Genomic DNA, 24,096 nt, shown 5'->3' on the forward strand with positions numbered 1-24,096 from the left:
CTGCATATTTACTGTTAAATGAAATGTGAAATCTGCCTGACTATGGGCTGCTATTTAATCTGTTCTCCTCTCACCTGCCTGGAACTGAAAGCCCTTTGAAGAAAAGAGTCATTGTGCTACTATTATATATGCTTTAGTGGAGTGGGTAGGTTTAGTCTGATTTCACTTAAAACACAACTCTACTCTTGTAAGACATATATATATGAAAACAAATATATCCTTGTATTCTCTGATCCTGGAAAGACATTCAGTATGTTGTCTCAGTTGGGAAACAATCCTGTAATGACCTTATAATGATGGACTGTTCAGTGTGAAATTTTCCCTCTGCATCTTTGTTGACAGTATAGCACCGTCTCAAGAAATGTGCATTTTTCTGCTGGCTTTAGATTGAAATATTTGGCCTGATTTGAGTCATCCAGGAGTTGAGCAAAGCACCTGGTGGCAACTGTTTCTGTACCAATATTTAGTTGCTCTTTGGGTTTGAGGCATGTTCTGCATTTCCCCATAATACTTCAAGCCTCTTGTGATTTGCAGAAAAACGCCTGCATATTGCCAGAGGATTTAAAGAACTTCTATCTGATGACTGATGGCTTCCAGATGACTTGGAGTGTAAAAATCGATGGTAAGTCCATGTGTTTGTCTCAGTTGATGCCCTCATATCTTGCAGATAATCCTTCCTTTGCAGAATCTCCTTAGTTTCAAACTTTCTTTTTACAGGCTGTTTGAATGAAAAACTAGCATCATTCCTTTACTTGGAAAAAAATTGAGTTGTCTGCTTCTACTTAGCAGCTTGATCAGTCACTAGAAAATCGATCTCTGATTTAATAAGTGATTACAGATCTACGTTGGATTCTAGGCTGCTTTAGAAATGTCTTGATGAGGTGAAAAATGTCAAAAGTCCCTTCCTGTTGCAACAGGGCTAAAACTGCTGTTTGCGTATACTGATCTCATGCAAAAGATACATATGCCAAACACAGTCTCAAAACCAAACAAGGCTTTATGACAATAACTATTCTGTATTACATAGGCCATCTGTCAACATCCAGATTTAGGTATGTTTTTTAAATCTAGTACCTAGACTCTCTCTGTAGTTCATAGAGAGAGAAGCAGATCTAGCACGTTATCGTATCAAAAAGCAGAGTGACCCACAGAAAATGTCTCTTTCTCATTAAAAGCATATGTATATGCAATCCAGATGAACTGAAGTGTGCACTCATTTTAAATTGGCAAACTGAATAAAAGGTCAGAATGAGGACTTTGTGCTGACAGCATAATCCCTCTCTCTTTTTCTACCTTTGTATCAGGAGAGAACTGTCCTTCACTATCACATGAGTATGTGAATTACTCATTGGATTACAAACCATAATGAGTGCTGTAGAAAGTTCTTCACATCAGTATCTTCACATTAATATCTTCCATGTCTCTCCACTCCATCTGGTGACTGTAATCTGAGGAAAATTAATCTGCTGAAGCTATCTGACTGAGCCTGAAAGAGAGAAGCAGAAAGACCATGACAGTTACAGAAGATAGTCTGTCTTCTTTGCTAGTTACATCTTTACCTTACCCAGCTAAAGTGGAATGTACAATTCTCACATAGTTCTCTTTCTGGGTTAATAGAAGCCTGACTCAGTCATGCGCCCGAGCAGAGGTCGCACAATTTACATTAGTCACGAAGACAAGACCTTTTCATGATAACAAGAAACATCATGCATCAGTGGAGTGCTTCTTACCACACATACAGATCATATCACCAGTCTTCAGAACTGCAAGGTCTGAGCCTGGTTCTGCTTTCCACCAGCTGAAGTCCATTAATCGGAATTATTTCTAGAGTTAGTGGTGGAAATGAGAGCAGGACCAAGCTTCACTATCTGTCCTTATTTTGAAAGAGTCAGGCATGCTGGAGCCTTGCCACTGTTTCATCAGACTGGGCTGTAGACGCTCTTGGTAACTCTCAAATATGGGTATTTTCCTGAGGAAGTGGGATTTCATTTCAGATACCAGGGCTGTGACACCTGCACTGAAGTCCCATAGTGTTTCGAGTGGTTTTTGGTGTGTTGTGACCTCTGAAGAATCTGGTTTTTAGAGCACACAAGTTTCCAGAGTCCAAGCAGGCCCGTAGCTTTCTTGATTAAGCAAACATCCTTCTGCACTTTCTGAGACCCTTCATGCTGCTATGTGGCCAAATGTTGTGCTTGTGACAAATGGCAAGTCCTTGACATTCTCTCAAGAACATCAACATGCTGTCACACTGATGAAAACCTGTTTTAGAGTGGAGCTTAGAAAGGTGCATGAGGTGGAAGAAAACAGGCTGTCTAATATTGTGTGAATGGGTGGTTCTTTGTAGCAAGGGTAGCAGCAAAGAAAACTGCTGTGTGGAGATGGATGTTACTAGCTAAGATTTTCAATAACCAATTTCACTGGACTGGACTAGCAGCTGCAGCACAGGTGTAGTATGCAGTGCAGTTCTTATATGTGCACAGCACCAAGATGTGATATGAATAGCAGTTTCTTTTCTGTACTGAATTACAGAAATCAAATTTGTTCCAAATTAGAGCAAATAAAGGTCTCTGAGTTGAAATTTCCTTTATTTTTGCAGTGAGGCAGGGGCTGCTGACCTGGTGGTGTCTGAAAATGCCTTTTTTTTTTCTCCTGTGGGGCCCGACTTTGTTAACTGTATATAGGCTTAGTGGGATTCCCATCTCTTTTAGAGTATATGTTTGGAGAAAAAGCAGTATGTTCTGTGCTGTCCTGGTACTGGATGTAATTGATGATCAGTCTCATTGCAGATACTCCAATGCCCCTGGGCTCCATGGTGATTAACAGTATCTCGAAGCTTTGTCGGCTTGGAGGTTCCTCCATGTACACCGTGCCTAATGCACCATCTCTTGCTGACCTGGAAGATGATACAGATGAGGAGGGTAAGGTGCTGTTAACAGGTTAGAACAAGTGTTCTGCTTCCTTCCTTTTGCTGTGTTAATGTTACAATACAGCACCTGGGTATGTTTTTTTGTCTGCTGGACCATACTATATATTATTTCAGTCCCCTACAACTTTGAAATGTAGGCCTACGTGCTGTGTATGCATGAATCTGTTGGGGATTGTTAACTCTCAATCACTAGTATTATTTTCATTCGCTTTTAACTGTCTGTCTGTCTTTCTGTTCTGCCTTTTCCCCTTTTTACATTTTTAACTATTTAGACTCAAAGACCTTCACTGGTGTAATTATAAGGTGCATTGAGTAAAAGTTAGAAACCTATAAGAGTTTCTCATCCTGATCTTCATGGAGAGCTCTTTTGAAGAGTACAACTCTTCTGTCCCCTTTCTTCCTCAGAAGCATTAAAATTCAAAATTATATACCACAAGAGTTTACAGCTACACAGTTCTAAAATGGTCCTATAGAAAGGCTCTGAGTTTGTTTTGGGCCACAAATTGAATGAGAGTCAGAATATTTGGCTGTTGAGAAAGAGGCTGATGTCACATTGAAGGTGTGAAGAAATATACGTCTTCAGGTTCATCAAGGTCTTCTGTCGAGGAAAAGAATAGACAGTTCTCTCTGACTTCTTCAGAAGATAAGAAAATGGGGCTAGAAAAAAGGAAGATGAGTTGAATGAAATAGTGGACTTCAATTGCAGGAAGAAAGATTCAAGATCAGTGTGAGCAAAACTTCTAAGTGATAACAATGCATTTAGCTGCATGGAAATTACGACATTTTGAGTACTGGAGATTGTTAAGAAATGATAAAATAGCTATCAGGTGACATCCATAAAGCTGATCCTACCTTGTGTCAGGGAAGGACTACAGGGCATCTTGATGTCTTCTTCAGCCATCTGATTTTGATTCTGTTTTCCTACTGAAACCTTGATTATATTCAGACAGAGGTCTGAATATAATCCTTTCCAAGAAATATAAATATAATGGTTTATTTTTTTCTTAGCTAATTTATTAACTGCTAAATGGATAAACTGCAGCTGACACACAGTCAGTTTCCCAAATATGTTTCAAGATATTTTTTTTTCTGCTTTCAGGTAATGAAGACAAACCAGAGAAACCACACTTTGATTCTCGTAGTCTTATTTTTGAACTAGACCCGTGCAATGGGAATGGGAAAGTTTGTCTCGTTTATAGGCATACTAAACCAGGTGAGACTGACAAGAAAAGAGTTATCCATCTCTTTTTGAAGACTGTAGCTGGGAGGCACATGCATAGAAACATAAAATTTAGACCTTCTTTGCAATTTATAGATGAACATTTACTGAGACATCCAGCCTCTGCTGAACTCAGTGGCTAAGTCTTACAGTGGCTAGTTGGAGATAACATTTTCCCTTCTTTTAAAATTTGAGTCTAAGTTATAACTTAATAGTTCTCATACATAGTGTTGTTGCTTACTGAAACAGGAAAGCACTCACATATAACTGACAGACAACTATGTTGAAATAATGCAGTGAGCTAGAATTTCAGCTGCTAGCTTGTATCTGGTTACTTACATGTCTTAGAACAATTCGTTTATGTTTTAGTAAGAAACATAAACTGCTTAGAAGAAGAAGGTGGATGACAAAAGGGTCTTCATCTCAGTCAGGCAGATTTGGACTGTTTCAGTCACCTTGAATGTGCTTGCAGAGCCTCCAGGTCCTAAGTAGGTCAAAATTTGCTTGGAAGAGGTTGAAAGGCAGAGCAAAAGACATGAGATGAGCTATGCTTTCTAAAACATACCAGAAAAGTTGCTTTCAATCAGGGATCAGTGGAACATGCAAGTCTTCTTATAAAGTAGCTGTCATCTGTCAAAGTGCACAGGTCAGTAGGTGTGTGTGTGTACGTGCATGTACACTGTGTGAGATTATGCAATTGTGGTATACCTGTTCTTAAGAAAAGCCTTTGTTTGTTATCCTGTGTTTTTAATTGGATATGACTTTAACTCCCAGGGCAGAAACTTACTGCTTGTCATCTTGCTTTCAGTGATAGCGATTTCAGTCCACGCAACGGTTAACCTGAACAAGAGGAGGGAGTGTTGTTTACTGCTGCTGATGTCAGTGTAGGGGACTGTGTGTTTAACTGACAGCATTCTCTGTCTCCATTTTCTAAGTAAAATCACTTATTTTTATGCTAGTAATCTGATGGTGGTTTCTTCAAAGGCTGTTGCCACCAGAGAAATGTTTGATCGCCGTTTTGAGATTTTGCAAAATGTGTTTTTGTTGGCAGAATACACTGTGCCATGAGTTCTGGACTTTACTCAGTAATCTAGATGATGATTAGTTGTTTGTATTTTGTGGGGCAGATAAATGTTGGCCATGATAATGCCTTGAAATTACGTTACAAAGTTACTGTTGTCTGAGGATGTTCAATGTAGAGGGTCAGTCTCAAGCTAGATAGAAATAGGATTGCATAGGTTTTACAGTGGGGAAAGTGACTGTAATGACTATTGTGTAGAATAATAGAATAGCAGAATCAGGATTTCTTCAGACATCAAGCTCTTATCCATTAAACCACTTTCCCTGTGGATAATCATCTGTGTTAGTCAGGGATGCTGGGTTTTAGAAGGTGCAGCCTTTTCCATAACTATTGTTTTGTCTCCCACTTGACAGTGGGTCAGGGTTTGATCTCATATCACTATATGAGCAACAATATGGTTTCTGCTTGTGTGGTTCTAGTTGTGTCCCCAGACACAGAGATATGGTTCCTAGACAGAGCTCTGTATTGGCATTTCCTCACCAAAACCTTCACAGCCTACTACCGCCTGCTCATCACTCACTTGGGTCTCCCACAGTGGCAGTATGCCTTCACCAGCTATGGAGTCAGCCCTCAAGCCAAGGTAAGACAGTAGAATCCAGCTCGTCAGCATTCTGTGTTAATTATAGATTGGTAAAACATCTTTCAATCTTTGACAGTCTGTAGGCTTAACTAGACCTCCCTAGTGAGCTATGGGAGGGGCCATGAGCCCTTCCCTCCTATCACATTAACATTTACATTAGTGAATTCACTAACATGGTGTTAAATCTACTTTTCTCACCTTAATTCATCTCTACCTTTCAGCTCTGTTAGCAGGTGGTGGAAGCTAATTAAGTGCTTGCTTTCTGGACTTGGAGGCCAGTGTCCATTTCCATGACTACTAGAGGAGATGTAAACTCATTTGTTTAAGTGGTATTTGTCTAGATCAGCTTTCTAGACATAGCACCAAACAAGATCCTACTGCTGATTAGCTGGAGAGGTAACTCCAAGAATACATTACACAGAAGCCCAGAGGAGAACTATGAACTTCAGCCTAGTAAAGAATACCAATTCTTCTCCTATCCTCATCAATCACAAAGGGATACCCCGATAAAAACAGTGCCCAGAAGAGCAGATTAAATGCCAGCAATCACAGAAGTACTTGTAGGAGAGCTCCAAGCACAGACCAGTCCAGACCCTTTGTACTACTAAAATAGCCATTCTGTTCTGCCAGTAGCCTGCTTAGAGGTTTCTTTTCATTCCTCTGTGCTTGACTGGGCCTTCAACATTAACCCAGCTTCCACCTTGTGTGAGCTGGTGCTGTGCATGCTAGCAAGGCCTGACAGGTCTTGTTGAGTGTCCTGCACTTAACCCACACATGATGGCTATATTACCAGCATGACATTCCTTGTTCCCTGCCTTGTTCCTGTGTGTGCATCAAAATTATTCGCTAAAATCACTGTCAGATTCCCTTCTGTCAGTTTGCCCCTTTGCATTTCTGGTATTTTCCCTGTCATACTGTGCTCTACTTTCTTAGTCAGCGCTGTGTGCATAGTGTATTAGCATTTGTCTGTGCTCTGCCTTTTTGTATTTTTCATGCTAGAATATTTCATTATATTCAGTGTATTCACAAAACTTAGCAAAATTATTCACTCTCTAATCATTTGTGGCCTTTGTTAGTTTAAGTCTTCCTAGTATGTTAACCATTATCATTTGTAAAGGTCTTTAGGGATGGTATATTAAAGCCCTTTGCCATTAAGCAGTACATGAACAGATTGCTATTTACATTTGGTATTGATCTTCTGTTTATCTTCTTAAATACTTCAGTGAGGATGGTCACAGATTTGTAATACTTTAACCCCTGCAGTTTTATTTCATGACTTCATCAATGGAAAACTGATAGGAAAAGCACTGAGATATGGGAACTTTAGGGCATAATTGTGGGGCATATGGGAACAACAAAAAAAAAATCTTGTGGTCACTTCTAAACATTAAATCAGGCTGAAGAGAAACAAACACAAAATCCTTTGTGTCAAAAGTTTAAAAAAAAAAAAAACATAATATCGTATGTATGAAGACAGTGAGGTAGGCTATCTTTTGAGAAGTGCAGCTAGTTTGGTTATACTTCATAAGCACTTCTTCATTCCAGGTTTTTAATGTTTTCTGCTTCTCTGAGCGTGGATGCAAGTGGCCTAGTTTCATCTCCTCCCTTTGCTTTTCCTCGTATGATTTAAGTCAGGAGTTGCTCCTGATTGGAATTACACTGCAAGAAAAATAGTGTCATGTTTGTTTCTGGTTCTCCTCTTCCGTGTCTGGAATGTGAGGCAGCCCCAGGGCTGTAGCTATATCCCTATCACAAGGCACTCTGCACTGTCCTGTAAACTGCAAATTGGTATGCAGATTATGATTAAAATCAGGGCTCTAGGATGAGAAGAAACAGGCAGAAAATGTCTAATTATAGCCTGTATTTAACCTACTCCTTCTCCACCATCCTGTATTTCAGCAATGGTTTAACATGTATAAACCCATAACAATCAACACAACTCTTCTCTCTGAAGAAGCTGATTCCTTTGTAAACAAGCTGGACCCCAGTAAGATATTTAAAAGCAAGAACAAAACTCCAGTGATGAAAAAGAAACAACCCTCCCAGCCAGCAGGTGTCCAAAAGAGCAACACTAGCATGCCCTCCACGAAGACTTCCTCACTAGCTGGGAATTCTTCAAGGAAGCGAGACCCGCAGATCTGACCCTGAAAAAAGCAAGAAGCTTTGGTGTTTTCTGATGCAGAATCTCAGTGGTTCAAGCCAAGCTCCATTTGCGTGAATAGGATGCAGGATTTGCATGAAATATAACCATAGAATCACAGAATACCCCAAGTTGGAAGGGACCTATAAGGATCATCAACTCCAACACCTGGTTCTATGCAGGACCACCCAAAACTCAGCCATATCGATGAGAGCACTGTTCAGACACTTCTTGAGCTCCGTCAAGTTTGGTGCCATGAACACTGCCCTAGGAAGCCTGTTCCATGCCCACCACCTTCTGGTGAAGAACCTTTTCTTAACACCCAGCTGCCCCTCCCCTGGCAAAGCTCCATGCCGTTCCCTTGGGCCCTGTCGCTGTCACAGAGAGCAGAGCTCAGTGCTGCCCCTCCACTCCCTTCGAGGAGATTCAACTGCCATGAGGCCTCCCCTCAGCTTCTCTGCTCTGGACTGAACCAGCCAAGGAACCTCAGCCACTCCTCACACACCTTGCCCTCTGGACCTTTTGTGGGAGGGGTGTATTTCCAGGCAACTTGGATAACAAACTTTGAGACATTGATTTAATTCCCTCCTGCTTGCAGCATGTACTTTTCAGAGGGCATGAAGAAGCCCCTGATGTCACTGCTCTGTAGGGAACCTGTTATTCCTGTGTAACTACAGCAGTGAAATGAAAGTAAATGTAACTCACTGTTACTTTAATAGATCACTCACACTGAATTATGGACTGTATTTCTATTGTTTCCTTTCAAAGTAAAGTGTCCTGACCTTGCATGCTATGGGAGCAGGCTGGAACACACAGAACAAAGAAATATCTTCCACTTCAGGCAGGCTCAAACTCTACATTTCCTGTGCTCCTTCCAGCTTCTGCTCTGATTCACACTACAGAGGAGCCCAGGGCTTCCATGTCTCTGCATTGGCCTGGAGACACTCACTCTACAGTCCAGACCACATCTCAGCCTTTGTACCATTTCTTTTCAGATAGTGATGTCTGTATGATGTCCTTTCCAATTAGCTTGCCAGCAATCAGAACCTGCAAGGTCCTTCATTGTCTCCACTTTCTCCTCTTGTGAGAAATGCTGAGCTAGGGCAGCTGCAGGTAGGTCTCCAGTGGTAGAGTCCTGTAAGCCAGGAGGACCCCTTGGTTTTCTATACTGGATGTTTTCAGGGTAGAACTGCACTTTAGCACATTGATTTCTGATGTTCAGTTACATCCATTTCCATTACTTTTACGTGCCAGTTTGTCCTTTTAGATATGCTGAAACCACCGGGTAGCATGTTTTATGCCTAAGCAGGGAAATAAAAGTCACCATCTCCAAATATGAGTTCATTATTTAAATAACAGCATTTTTTTTATTTATGAAATGCTCACATAATTACAAAAGACCAACCTACCTCACAGGGATGTTGTGAGTCTTTTGCAAGTGTTTGTATGGTTGTCAGGAAGATGAAGCCACCCTGTTAAGTGCTCAGTAGTATTTTAATAAAGATTTAAATATTTTCCTCCAGAGTCATTGGGTATTTGAAATACCTTTAGGAGCACATGCACAAGGATGTACAGCAACAGTAGGGTATAGGCTGGATTGTTTTTGTTTTAATGCAGTGAAGAGACTTTCACTGAGAAGGGATAAATTACTGTGTCTTTTAAGCTGATGCCACCTTGAGCTGCATAGACAAAAAAGACTCATCTGTGTAACAGCTTTTCTACTTCCGTCCTATGTTCACTGTTCAAAATTTCTGCAGCCAGCATCTGTGGCTCTGACATGCCTTGCTGGCTTCTAGCACTTACTACAGCCCACCCTTAACAGAGATTGCTCACAGAAACCCCAGCAGTTGTCTGACATCTGCCCTCTACCACGCTCTGCATAAGAAAATCATCTAGTGCTCTTTTGCCCTTTTACACTGCTGTGCATCTTGTGCCCAGAGTAGCTGCTCTACTAATAAAAGGTGAACTCTAATCAGGAAACAGATACGATACGTACCATCTAATCCCATGCCACAGTAATACAGTAGTAAACCTTTTAGTAGTGCAACGTGAATGGTTGTTAAAGCCAGTAAATGCCAGTTTTTGAAACACTGTATAACAGTGATGATCTGTCAGTTCCCAACCTTGTAGAGCCCTGTATTGTGTCTCTGTAGTGTCCAGCCCTTGTACCACAATCATATCCCTGACATATGTACCACACTTGCTAAAGCATCTCCCAGAAATTTTGCCGTATCACCCAGCCTGGAGATAGGCTGATACTGCTGATGGTGGTGTACTTTTAGTCCAATGGTGCTACAGATTTGCAAGGCTACTGCTTGCCCATTTCCTCATTCAGATGTATGTCACAGAATTAATGCAGGAGCACAGTGGTGTACTCCCATGTTTCTCTTACAATCAAAGTGGAGAATCAAGTTTTTTTGACATCTGGAGATGCTGCCACAGAAGTTGTCTGAATCCTCTCATAAGGTTGTAGTTAAAGTCTAATCCATCAGTAATAATACATGTGACTCCATCACACCTGCATAGTGCAAAACATCTAGCCTGTTCCAGTGAGGCTATGTCCAGCAAGGAAAACCCTCCAGACAGTTTCTTTCTGTCCTTGGTTTTCTCGACAGACACTCAAGGCCAGGTTGAATGGGGCCTTTGGCAGCCTGCTTTAGTGGTTGGCAACCCTGCCCATTGCCCACTGCAGGCGGCTGGAACTAGATGATCTTCAGGGTCCCCTCCAACCCAAGCCATTTTCTGATTCTCTGTGCTCTGACAAACAGGATAATAGTTATGGTGGCAGATCAGCAAATGGAAGCAAATCTGAGCCCCTGATTCATCAGTGTAATATCTACTATTTTTTAGCAGAATATTCCAGATCAAAACTTCTTTGTTTCTGCAATAGTGTAGGTATCCCCTGATTTTCACTTGACTGATTTTTATTCCAGCCATGTTGAATCTTCTTATATTTGATTGCAATGAACTTACAGATAACTGGAGTCTTGCATCTCCAGAATGTGATTTTGGGGGGCAGATTTTGACTCAGAAAGACTGAATAATTTCTTCAGTTCATAGACAGTCTAGCCCTTCTCAGGTCTGCCCAGTGTCTCAGAGACCCTGTTTGTCTGGTTAAGCAGAACAGATTTATTTTAAGCTACTCTCTCATTTATCCACCTGCAGAGTGAGAAAAGCATGCACCTCAGCAATGCCATTGCACATGCCCTTACCCACTTGGTTACTCTTTGACTGTCAATGCAAGTGCCCACCCAGGATTTGCTGTCAGGATGTTTCCTGGGAGCACATGGCCTTCACAACGTGGAACTCTCAACGACTGTCTGTCCTTTCTCATTTCCACGCTCCAGGACAGGTTGATTGTGAATATCAATCAAGAGTTTGTGGATTAAACCACCTGCAAGACTTCCCAGTGTCGGAGCTACGACTGGCACCCACCACCAGTAATTTCCAGCCCTAAAATGAAACACAGAAGAGGCATCCAGTGAGCCACAAGGTACTGCTGCCCTGCTGCTGTGAGGTGAGCTGAGTGCTAGGGCTGAGCCTTGTGAGCAGAGCTGTCTGATACCATTTCACACACTCAGCCATCCAGATGGCTTAGACAAATTCTGTATCCATCAATATAATAGCTGGAAGGAAGGTAACTTTTGCTATTGGCCTGGGAAACTGGCTCAGCATGGTCTTCATGAAAATGAGCAGCTGAGACTGGACAGAGACCCTGCTAATGCCTTCACCATTGAAAAAGCTGTGGGAAGAAACCATCTTAGTAGATTCTGGAAACTAGAGTAGACTCAGACATCTAAATTTAGGAAAGATGTTTAGCAATCCAGCTGCAAGTACTTGCTTTCTGGTGAGCCAACTCATGGTCTCTCCAGTCACTGCAATAACCAGCTCGATCTCTAGCTAAGAGGTAAATTGTTCCTGGTTTTTAAACTGGGACATCCAAATGTCAAGGTCAATCCTGTACTGGAGAATTGCATATCCCAGATTATGTGTACAGAATGCACAGGGCTTCTCTATGCATGATATTTGCTCTCTGGAAATGAGAGCCCACTTGAGGGGCACTCATTCCAAGGAAAATTGTTTAACACAAGACTCTAATCCATTGGGAACCAGCCTTCCACTCCAGTTGTACACAAGCTCCATGACTATGTTATCTTGGGCTTTTCTCATTCCTAGAGAGCTGTACAGTGTGAAACCAAGTCACTTACCTGAAGACATCTACTCCCCAGCCAGCAATTGCTGTGAAGATTCTTGGTGGCAGGTCCCGGGAGGGGTTTATGGCATAGCCTGTATTCATTCCCATTCCCATACCAATGCCCAGAACCAGGATACCTGTGACCAGAGCATGTGTGCCTTTCAGGGCTCCGTTATTTTTCTCATCATGGATGACCAAAATGCCCAAGAGCAACATCACCGTTGCTATAAACTGTGGGAGCAGGAAAAGGGAAACAGGTGAGGAGAGAGAGCAACAAAGGCAGGAGAATCCCACTAAGCAAAGAGAGACTTCCCAGACTGAGCAGGTGGGATGATCAAGCCATAAGGGACCCTAATGTTATTCCATCCTCATAAGTGACTCTGAAAACAAGACAAGTCATTTCCCAGTGAAAATGTGTCCACATCAACAACAAAAATATTCTAGAACTGACACAAACTTCTCAGAACTGTCAGCACCCTCCATCTTTCAAGTTAGGGGCATGGGTTATTTAAAGTACCTTTTGTTCAACAGATACAGAGCCATAACAAACAAATACCAAGACAAATCTCATCATTCCTAGCAGGACTTATGGATTATATAGCTTGCTGCATCCACCTTGTTAAGGACTGAAGGTAGATAATGGATTCTTATCTGGGAAACAGAATATCCTGTCTGTGACAACACATTGTCGGCGATCATAGATCTGCAGTGCCTAAGACATCAGTGGCAGCTGTTTATATAGGGATGATGACTCCTGTCTCTATCTGCTTCAGAAAATGCCCCTGGAGGACCTTGGACTGCGTGCAGATATCACTAGAGCAAGAACCCTGTAGCTCTTGGTAGCATGTTTTCATTTTCACTTGGTTTCTTGTGCAGCAAGGCAACTGCACACTCACAGGAGACAGAGCAGTCAGATGGTTATATGCAGGATCTCCAGCTCTCACCATCCTCCTGACTGTCCAGGCACAGTGTCCTCAGCTCAGAAACAAAAGCAGAAGCTTGTTGATCCCTTGACCCAGACAGTTTAGCCCTCCACCCCCATGTTTCTGTGCTGTTGCTCAGCCCTCGGGAAGCTTTGGACACTATCAGTCAGGCGTCTGCCTGGATGGTGGGCTGCCTGTAGCAGAGGTGGTGACTGTGTCTGCACATGTAGAGCTGACTCCCTTGCCCAGACCTGCATTAGGGCCTGCTACCACCCAACTTTTCCCAGTACAACACAGCTGTCCACACTGACCTCTGTGAAAAAGCCCCCCGTTAAGGACATATAGGGAGAAGGGTAAGTGGAGAAGATCGATGCTGTGGCAGTTGGTCCTGTCACCGTAAAATTCCCGTTGGTGTAGTCATGCAGTGCATCTAGAAGAGTTGAGAATTACAGGAATAAGGACAGTGGCCAGCACAGAGTTCATCACACATGGAGTGTTCAGAAGTCCACCCACTGCAGTTAACACAGAGGCAATGAGAGATAGATGGGATGGAATCAACACACTCCTTGAAGGACACAATCTCAGTGATATCTGTCACCACAGACTTTAGCCTGCAGCTGTTTCTTTATGCAGGCCAACTCCCTACCCCTTCTCAGAGACATCGGGCTGAATGCTCTGGGTGCAGTGAGTCACCTCTATTCCCCCACTTCTCAGAAAGTGAGGCACGCTGGAACCAACCAGTGTTGGGTCCTCTGCTCATAGACATGAGTTGCTGTCCTATTTTCCACAGACCAGAGATATAGCTGTAGCTGATTCTTGGTAACACAGCTAACAGAAGCCTTTGCAGGCCTTTTGCTGACAAAATGCATGTTTTTAATTTTTTTCTTAATATATATATTTTTTTTACAAATTTGCCAGTCTTGAGACAGATTTTGGCAGTGGGAATGCCCCGTGCAAAAGGAGACGTGTTCTTCAGGAACACCCTTTCCAGAGATACCTGAGCCCTGCCTTGGCCTTGAGTCATAAAGGTCTGGCCCATGATCCAAGAGGTCATGGTTGCCACCCAGACATCACACTAGTGCTGTAACAGGAAATGTTTTTGATGAACTGTGAGTTGAGACTGAAAAAGTGCCCACAGTAACCCCTGTGATACAGACATAACCATACCATAGTAGAGTCCAAAGATGGTGGCTGCTGCCAGAAAGGAGCCCAGGAACTGGCCAAGCAGATAAACTGGAAGTTTTCTCCAGGGGAGGTTTCCAAACATGCAATGAGTGAGTGTGATGGCAGCATTCAGATGAGCTCCTGTAAAACCACAGAAGGGAGATGCATTGGCCCTATTGCACCTGATTTGGAGCATGCCCCATGCCCCACATCCCAGAGCAGAGACTCAGACCTTGCTCCAGAACAGCAAGCACCAAGACTACCAGGGCAGGGTGCCCCTCCTGTACAAATGCAAAACTGACCCCTTTCCTTTGGCAGCTGAGTGATGCAAGGAGGGAGTCCCTAGTGTCAGTTCTTTTGGAGTTAGACTTCCTTTGCTCAGCTCTCTGGAGAGCACAGGTTTCCTCCAGAGGGTCAGTCATCCCACCTATCAAAGGCAGCTTTCTTGGTCCTCTCCTTTAGGAACTTCCCTTGGTTCAACTTAAAGAGATCCCAAACCTTAGACTCATCACCCCCAGGCTGCAGGTAGGTGAGCTGTATTGAAAACATCTGAAAATATCTGATCCTGACAGAGCTGATCTCTCCAGCTGATGTGGAGCTTTTGGCCGTTAGCACATTTGGCAGCAAGGTAATGAGGCACTGCAGAATCAATCATATTTGCAAAGCAAATCCTGCATAGGGTTATCAGCAGGACTTAGCTCTTGGAAGTCACTGCAGCAAGGAGTTTCTAGGATGGTCACTTCTGCAGAACATGGTTACAGCCACGGGTCTGAAGCAGATGCAGTCCTTCCACTGTAGGAGACTGGACTGCATTTCCTTACAACTTTCAGCATGTAGCTTTCTCCTTCTGTGGATTTGGAAAGGGGTAAGATCCAGACCAACACCATCCCATCACAGTGCAGGACAGAGTGACGTAAAGTGCATGTACCACCTGCTGCCATCCCACAGCTGCAACAGAAATGGGGGGAGATCTCTTTTTCTTCAAACTTCTCTGGTCCTCTGTGTGGATGACGAGCCACTTCAGGGATCACAAGATGCATCTTGTGACACAAATGAAGCCAAAGCACAGTGTCCAGGAGCCCTTACTGGCCCCAGTGCCACCCTGCTACTGGCTGAGCTGAGACCTCCTTTGCTCAGCCCACTTTTCCCAGCGTGTCTCTACAGCTTCTTAGGGAGACTTAAAGCTGACTTTCTGCACAGAAAAAAGATTTCTTTCAAAGCTATCCCTAGTCTTAGACACCTCCGTGTCCTTGGACACCTCTGTGATCCAGCAGTTCAAGAGCAAGGACTTGCCTTAATTTTCTGCCCACTAGAGCCCTTAATCACTTAACTTGGTGCAAATGAATGCAGAAATTGCACAAGTCAGAGGTAATGCTCTGTCATGTGAAAGATATCACCCTATGGCCCTGAAACACCACTTCCTGAAAAACCACCCCCTGAGTTTGTAGGGGGGGTGTCTGGTTTGGGTGATAAGGAGAAAATTTCCATACTATTCCTTGTTGCAACATCAACAGTAAGCTTTCACTTGCAATAAATGATTTACTTCCCCATGGGTCATGTTAGCAGCAAGCTTCCACATCTCCTAATCTCTTGGGCCATGTTCTGATGGCAAAACCCAAGTGCCTGATGTGGGCACCACTGGACTGTGACTCCGCTGTCGGCAAGGAAGGTGATGGCTGCATCTCTGCCATTCTCTTGCCCCACTTGCCTCTGCCCATCCCCACCAGTGAGCAGGAAGTCCTAGGAATACCTAGTGCATGTCCTGCCCTGCTTTGGCAGAGCCCTGAGTGAACAACGGGCTCTAATTCCTCCCATGAACAACATGGGAACACCTTTTTCTGCAGTCCCACTCTTCACCCCCAGACCACCCTGGGTGCTTGACTGCCTGTGCCCTGTTTAGTCTTCATACTGGGCAGCCCTGTAACCCTGGCTCTGACAGCGAAGTTACAGAAAAGCTACAGGAGCCTCACCTGGACCATCAACCCATGCACCCTCCCACTCAGCCCAGAGCACACATTTGGAGTCAGCATACTGTCAGTACACAAGGGCTGCTCTGTCCCCTGCTGCTCCTGACCCGGCTGTGCGTTGTGACCCCCTCAGAGCCACCTCCCCACCGAGGACTTGGCTGTGATCACTGGATCACAAGGCTGACCCCATGACAGCTACGGTTCACTACACCTGTTCTGCTCTTCTTCTCTGGGGCTGAGGGATTGAATTTTTTGCGGGAGAGGCCAGAGCCCCTCCATGCTGTGCCATCACCCACTGCTCTTCAACCACTCCTGCTGTCCCTGGCACCTGTGGCCTTTAGAGACATAGAGACTATGCTCAAGTGTCTTACCAGAGATGCCTCCAGCTGCATGGATCCCCATGGTGACGCCAATGCCAAATCCCAAATTGATGCTCAGATACTGCCCAAATTCTCCTTTTCCTAATACTGTTTGTGCCACAGAGGATAAGCCCAAGACCTAGTGCATAGAAAATAAAGAGGGAAAGGGGTGTTAATGTTATTGCCATGGTGAATTGAGTGTCCTTGCCACTTTTTCTGCAATACCAATAATCCTTCAAAAATGGGAAGAGTTTAAGGTGCCAGTGGCCAGGAGATCAAGTGAAAATGACCCCTCCTCTCCAAAAACTGAATAGGAGCTTAAGTACCCCTTACTGGTGCATATTCCATCACACCAAACCACATGCTCTGGTCTTCACTTGGTATTAGGAAACAAAACCCAGACATGATGTCCAAGGTGCACACATGGTGGCACGTTGTGTTTGCAGCACAAGGGATATGAGCCTGGGGACCTTCACCACAGCCACCCCAAGACAGTGGCCCCTGTCTTATGGGGGGAAGGAAAGTGGACAAGTTCTTGTCATCTTTCCTTTCCTGGTGTGCAGTTTCTTGACCAGAAAAAGCAGTTTAGGCAACACACAGCTGTTTGCCAAACTCAACTCTAATTTTGGTAACCTCTTTCAGCCAAAAACTAGGAAATGAATTCCAGTTGAAGTTTTTGATATACGTACTTTTCACTTCGAAAACAACCAGTTTCAATATTTTTGTAGTGACTAAAAGGAAGCTGGAAAATAAATTAAAAAGAAATGCAAACACTCTCCAGCAGGAAAGGACATATTTAAGAAATTGCTCTGGCCTTAAGATAAATTCTCTTTCACTCATTCACTGTGGTCAGTGGTTGGAAAAATCAGTTCTTGCGCTGTTGTAATACTCAGATCTGGAGAAGGACAAAGCTTCTCTTGAGGTCTCTGCATCTCCAGCCACTCAGGACTTGGAAAGCATACCCTGTACCATCTAACTTCTGCTCTGGCCTGTCCTGCTTTGATTTGAATCTTTACTGGCTGCTGTGCATGGATTCAAATTTTATCTCATGTGTCTGCTCTCCCTTTCAGACATCTTTCAAATCCACTACCCTCTCCAGAGACTCTTATCTGTCTTGTATACACAGACCACACTGTGTTCTGCATGGAGCTGCAGCCTCGGCGTGGGACCATCTCTCAGCCTGTCTCAGCAAAACCCCAAAAAAGCAGTATCTTTGATGTCCTTCAGCAACTGCAAAAATCCTTACAAAAACTCTGCTGACTCATTTCTGAGTTTTTCCAAAGCCAGATCCAGAAGCCAAATGCACAAAGCTCAGGTTTGGCAGGGTGGTGTGCAGTGCAAGGAGGGCAGGCCAGGAGCCCTGGCTATTAGCGCTCAACAACACTATCCAGGGGAAAAAAAATAAACAAATAAAAGTCAGGACAGGACAGAGAATCTATTTTTCAGCACAGACCCAAACTTCTGGTCACCTATTGTCACAGACACAAAATAGACATTTTTCCTGTGTCTCCATTCTTCATGCCATTTACTCCTGTTGCCTTGTTCCCTCCTTTAGGACAATCACTTGTTCATTTAGAAGAGTCCTTATCTGTACACCATCCTCCCAACAGAACCCAGCCAGGAGTGCAAGGGATGCAACCAGCACATTTCCAGCTGCACTAAGGGCCATGGAGTTGCTGAAGGGTCAGATGCTGGGTGCTGCATTCAGATGCTGGATGCTGCTTGTCACCAGCCCTTGATGGGGACAGTGTGCAGCATCCCTCCTCCTGCTCTGTTCTCCTATGGGGTTCAGTGAGGAAAGAGCTAGCATGGGCTGAAATCTCCAAAATCTCCCTTGGACTCTACTAGTGTAAAGGATAGTCTCCTCCCTACACTGAATGCCCTGGCAGGGCCACTCAGACTTGTTCTTTATGACCTGGGGTGTCCAGCCACCAAAAAAAAAAAGAAAGGGAGGGGAAAGGGAAATGGTTTATTCAGCTCAGCTGGTGAGTCACAGGAGTCTGTACAGGAGACTTCCAATGTGTGCAAAACTACCTGTGTGGCAGGAGTGAACTTCAAGGGGCAGGACATGCAGTAAGATGTGATGAGAAGAAAGCATCCTTTGCACATACAGTCATTGCCAATGGAAATAAATAATTAAATCTGTGAGGACAGGTGTGTCTGAGGGCCCCTGTGCTCACACCAATCTTATCTTCCTCATATACACATGCCCTAAAGCATGACTAGGACTAGAGGGAATGGCTTCAAGCTGCACCAGGGAAGGTTCAGGCTGGACGTTAGGAAATACTACTTCTCTGAAAGGGTGGTCAGGCACTGGAATGGGCTGCCCAGAGAGGTGGTGGAGTCACCAACCCTGGTGGTGTTCAAAGAGCATTTGGATGTTGTGTTGAGGGACATGAGCGAGAACCGTCGGTGATGGGAGAATGGTTGGACTGGATGATCCTGTGGGTCTTTTCCAACCTTAGCGATTCTATGATTCTATTCTATGATTCTATGAGTTACTTGGATTATCCCCCATCCTCTATCTGGCCCAAAGTGCTGCTCTCAATCTAGAAGTGCTACAGGTGAAGACCAGGTGTGGTAAATTGGCACCAGACCCTTGCAGAGAGGGGATCTTGTTCTGCTGTCTTGCTACAATGCACATAGGCTCTAAACTTGATGGGCACATCACTGCTAACAAAGATCAATTCTGACTGCAAAGCCTCACCCCTGCCTTCCTCACCCACTTCCCCTAAGCATCCCCAAGCAGCCCAAAAGCTCAAAATCACTTCACTTTTCCTGTGTGCTACAGATGCCTCAAGCAAGAGGAGAGTTTCTGTATGATTTGAAATAAGCACCATTCATGTGCCAGCATATAACAACTATAAGCAGAATCCTGGCTGCAGGCCATGTCCTGCAGGCACCTGCCCAGACCACCCCATTCTTTCCAGCATGGCTTGAAGAAAAGCATCATCATCAACTGCAGCACCACCAGAGAGTAACAGCCTGTTGCTGAGCAGCTCTGAGGATGTGAGAGGAAACCTCAGACCTTACAGTTTTCTGCTGCAGATGCTGCCCTCACTTGTGCTGCTCACACACACACATCTGGGCACACACCCTCCTTACCATCAGTATGTACATCCCCAGTGCTTCTGCCAGCAGCTCCCTGATGGAGTTGCTACGGATTGTCAGCATCTTCTGAATCTTCTCCAGCATTTTGCTCTCTGGCTCCAACCTGCAACCGTACAGAAGATCCTGTTGTGACAGCACACTTCATTGCACTGAGCTGTTACCCTTTGAAACTTGGCACCCTCCCTTCACCCCCAGACACCTTCATTCATTTGGTTAAAGATGAACAAGCCAATAAAGTAGCTGCAAGCTTCAGTACTTCCACACATAGACACCATCCTTTTAAAACTAAATGGTGAGCATGCAATGTTTCTGCCAGCAGACTGCTGCCATCTCTTGAGTCTCTGCCCATCTCCCAAGCAATGGAGCTGTAGATTGGTGTGCTCCTAAGGCCACTCTCTTTCTCCATAGCCTTAGAATCATAGAATCACTAAGGTTGGAAAAGACCTCCAAGGTCATACAGTCCAACCATCTGCCTACCATGAATATTTCCCCACTGCACCATGTGCCTTAGTGCAACATCTAAATGTATCCTGAACAACTCCAGGGACAGTGGTGGAACAACTCCAGGGACAGCAGGAACTGTGGTGGTGCTCTGCACTATAACCCCCCAGCCAATGGTTTGGTGCCATTTTCCTCAACAGGATGGATTAGGTCCATTTGCTGGTGCTTGGCAGGATGGCTGGGTGAATGCCCCAGTCTGCGGTGAGGATGCTCTGCCCGGAGCTGATGTGCAGCTCTGCCTATGTCTGGGCAAAGCACAACACCTTGGGTGTTGCATCAGGTTGAACATTTGCTCCCCCTGCACACACCCATGCCCATGGCTCCAGCAGTGCCACCCAACAGCCCCTGCCTGTGCTCTGTGTGGGGCCAGGAGAGACCCGTCTGCAAGACTAAGGAGTGGGCACCTCCAGCCTCACTGTGTGCCAGAGCAGAGCCCTCACACTCCTGTTTCCCACTCTACCTCTCGTTTCCCTCTGCTTACCCCCCTGCCTACCAATTGCTCCTCCCTGTCCACTGTCAGTGGGCTTTAAAACCCAGACAATCACCCTTTGCTTTGTGTTCTTTCAAACACACTGAAGTCTCAATACCTTTTCCTGTGAGTTGTGTCTGACTTTTGGTTGGTTTTCTCCACCTTTCTCTTAACCTGCCGCTTCTCAGTGTCCTTCTATAAGGGATGCTCTGGAAGAGCCACCAGCAGCTGCCCTGATGGGAACACAGTGCTCAGCCCACACTGTCCTCCCCTCTGCAATACCACATTGTAAAAGTTCATGATCTATTCTCTCACTTGTAGGACTGAGCATCTGTAAGAAATAACCTGGGAAGCCGCTTCTCCTCTCACCTCTGCAGGTGATTGACTTGCAGCGGGGAAGGGCCCCATGTACTGGGGTAAGCCCTAGAGATCTCACAGCATTTCTCAGATGAAAGAGGGTCAAGTCAGTCCGTACCCACAGCCAGACCTGCAACTTCACTTCTGACTCCTGGATTGTCCTTCAAGGAGACTTCTTCTCCTTACAGCAAGACAGGTACTATATCTCTGAAAAGCTTTTATCCTGTGTTCAAGCCTTAGCTATAGGCATCCATATATTCTAATTCATGCTGAAAGATGAGGAAATGTTTTCTGGGAATGCTGGTTTCCCATGGACTTGGACTCTTACCAGAGAAATAAACAATCAAAGTTTGGTGTAGTGATAGTATTTACAGCACAATCACTGAAATTGCCAGTAACTCCACTAAAACTCCAGCATGCTTCTGGACTGGCATCACCAGCCACAGTGGCACTGTATGTGCCTCTCACCACTGCTTGCCCTCTTACATGACTCATTCCACAAGATGGCATTGAGGCATTAATTTTTCACCTAAAAGTGTTCAGAGGGGTTCCTCTGCCAGATGCTGAATATGCGAAAATCTTTCAGTTTTGTTTTGTTCTGTTTTAATACATCTGCATACATCAAATGAAGATAGTCTGCTAATGAAACGAAAATAATGAAAGCTTTCTGTGAGTCCCTTAGGGCAGAGTACCATCACACAAAACCAAAATGTGTGCACCTGTCAGCCTCCACTTTATCATCAGCAGAGAAAAACAGACAGCTCCAAAAGGCAGTCCATCCCCACCTAAAATAAGCTCTGAGGCCAAATCTATGAGTCAGACCAGCAGCTGGCATCCCTCGATGTCTGTAGTGGGGACCCTGCAGAGGTGCACAGCACCAGGTGAGATGGGCTGCCCCAGCTATCTGCACCCAGCTGAGGTGACCTTGTGAGTCAGCCAGGGGCTGGGAGAAGAGCTGCAGTCACCCACCGTGGCTTGTCCATGCTTGCCTGGCTTCACTCACCTGCAGGGCTGGCAAGGGGCTCTGGGGTCATCAAAAAGCCCCCTACCAGTATGAACACCACCTCTTCTCTTTCATGACCTGACTTGTTTCCATTTCAGGTGTAAGGGCTTTTTGCCCCTACTTCTGGTGGTAGCCTTTTAGCAGACCTTGACACTGTGAAGATTAGAGACTTTCTTCTACCTTCCAGCCAAATTCTCAAAATCACGTTCCAACCATGTTCATGTGCCAGCATCAGCCCAACACAGTCATGAGTTAACTCTTCTTATACGTACCATCCCATAAGGTTTTCCTGTAAGTTTTATCAGAACAACATGCTCTCTCTAAGGTCCATTCTGTTCCTGATGCTTACCTTGACTTACTCACCAGCCGAAACTTCACTCGACGTTGGCTCTGTGAAGAAGTACGAAGTTTTCCATCACACATTAAGCCACCATCTGCTAACATAAATCCATTTTCTTTCATGGGGCAGGTCCACTTCCAGCACTAGTAGTATAGGTCTCAGTTTGGAGAGGAAGATCTCAGCAGAGCATTTTGGTACAGTCAAGGCCCACCTTTAGTACTGGTGTTGACACAAATCGTGCTGAAGAGCCAGGCTAACCACTCCCCTGGTCTGGATGAGCCCCCATGGACTCCAGGGCTGTCACACTTCCACAAGGAGAAACTCCTCTCGCTTGGTTTGACAGTGCACATTTCCTCTGCACTCAGGAGCTCATTTATCTCTTAATTGTGCTAATCAACCGCTGGAACACTGCCAGTCCATTAACCCTGCTGGTGGAGTATTAACTTCTACCCAGGGAATAAGAGGAGTCTGGCAGATAGCACAGCAGAGGAGCTCCTCACAGTGGATGAGAACAGCTGACTACTCCACCAGACCAAGGGAAGGTGCCAGGGTTAGCCCTGGCACCAAGACTTCTCCAGGCACCATTAGGAATCAAGACAGGGCCCTTCCCAATGGGAGGGAGCTGCTGTGCCATTTGTCCATGACTGCATGCCGGCTACATGCACACTGCATCAATGGGAGGCCAAAAGTTGAAGCACATTCCCTGACCTCAGGAAAGCTGGATTAGGCATGGCCAGGTCTCAGAGACTTGTACAACACTGGTACTACCTGAGCTGCGGCAGCTACCTCTTGACATACCCTGAAGCACCGTCACTCTATGGTCTCCCATCTAATGTTTAGGGTTCATCTCCTCCTCTGCAGATGGCAGACACTGAGATGCCTGGTATTGATCTCTCAGCAGATGGCTTTACTCTGCAAATATTATCAGTGTTCCCGCCTCCAGGACACCAGTCTCATGGCCTTCCACGTAGCATCCACCTTCCACATCATTGTCTCTTGCCCCACAGCTGGCTGAAGGTGCATCACCCACACATGCCGTCAGCACACCCGTGCCTTCTGCACCAGGTGCAGCAAGGAATGCCATCATCTCCAGAAAGGTCCTAAAGGGACTTTTCCAACCAGTTACCCATGAGACACAGCCCACTTCCAGCACCAATCCCAGTCACTGCTTTCCCCACTGCAGTTTGTGACTCCCACTCGAGGTGCAATCATTGCCCAGCAGGTCATGACACATGACCTATTTTCATTTTCTTCATGGGCCCCTTTGTGTAAAATAAGAACAGGTCTTACCATGGCAGGCAGGGCTGAGAAGTGAAGACAGAGGGATGTGGCTGTATATGAGTGAGAACTTGCTCCGGTATGCAGCCCTTCTCCTCACTCTTCAAGAGAATGGTGCCAGGGGGGCAGAGCCTCTCTGCCCCAGACTGCTAAAGCTCACTCATCCAGACATAATCTATGGGGTGGTTGTGTCAGCAGGAGAGGAATTACTTGACTCCCACTGCTCATTAAGGTGTGAGTATGGCTGTCTGGGAGGGAGTAGCATGGGGTTCTGCTCACCCACTTGTTGGGCAACAAAGCAAAGGTCACCAGGGTTCTGTCCCCCGCCCTGCTTAACCCTCTGCTATGGTGGGCCACCATCCCCTCCTGCCCTCTGTCTGGCTTTTCAAGCAGAGCTGAGTCATTTTTACATGCCATAGAGCATGGCAATTTGTGTGACCACACAGGTTTCCTCCTGCACAAAGCCTTTGATACCTCATGTTT

General features: G+C 45.1%; 2 protein-coding genes across 13 annotated transcripts in view; one reads left to right on the forward strand and one right to left on the reverse strand.

Moving 5' to 3' along the window:
* Positions 1-9,470, forward strand: part of TPGS2 (tubulin polyglutamylase complex subunit 2) — a 24,026-nt gene extending 14,556 nt beyond the window's left edge. Inside the window, exons 3-7 of one of the 4 annotated variants that reach the window (XM_004937082.5) lie at positions 535-622; positions 2,787-2,936; positions 4,026-4,139; positions 5,646-5,806; positions 6,028-9,470. In XM_004937082.5, coding sequence (XP_004937139.1) covers positions 535-622; positions 2,787-2,936; positions 4,026-4,139; positions 5,646-5,806; positions 6,028-6,036 — 522 coding nt within the window. In that variant the 3' untranslated portion in view covers positions 6,037-9,470. The remainder of the gene's footprint in view (positions 1-534; positions 623-2,786; positions 2,937-4,025; positions 4,140-5,645; positions 5,807-6,027) is intronic. The other 3 variants (XM_004937079.5, XM_040656595.2, XM_424497.8) reach the window with 3 other exon arrangements.
* Positions 980-23,726, reverse strand: AQP7 (aquaporin 7). 9 transcript variants are annotated; one of them, XM_015277433.4, is made up of 8 exons: positions 22,345-22,692; positions 19,660-19,768; positions 16,567-16,693; positions 14,232-14,369; positions 13,376-13,494; positions 12,155-12,372; positions 11,272-11,399; positions 980-2,893 (listed from the first exon to the last, which is right to left on the reverse strand). In XM_015277433.4, exons 1-8 carry the CDS (start codon positions 22,455-22,457, stop codon positions 2,871-2,873), a joined length of 975 nt encoding a protein of 324 aa, XP_015132919.2. In that variant the 5' UTR covers positions 22,458-22,692; the 3' UTR covers positions 980-2,870. The 9 variants fall into 9 exon arrangements, with proteins under 9 accessions (XP_015132919.2, XP_046761615.1, XP_004937142.2 ...); XM_046905659.1 differs by lacking the exon at positions 980-2,893 and adding an exon at positions 23,626-23,726 and having other exon boundaries at positions 9,283-11,399; positions 22,359-22,385; XM_004937085.5 differs by lacking the exon at positions 980-2,893 and adding an exon at positions 23,626-23,726 and having other exon boundaries at positions 9,283-11,399; positions 22,345-22,385.
* Between the last annotated feature and the right edge of the window lie 370 nt (positions 23,727-24,096).

Source organism: Gallus gallus, chromosome Z (genome assembly GCF_016699485.2).
Source record: "Gallus gallus isolate bGalGal1 chromosome Z, bGalGal1.mat.broiler.GRCg7b, whole genome shotgun sequence".
In the NCBI taxonomy this organism is placed as follows: Eukaryota; Metazoa; Chordata; class Aves; order Galliformes; family Phasianidae; genus Gallus; species Gallus gallus.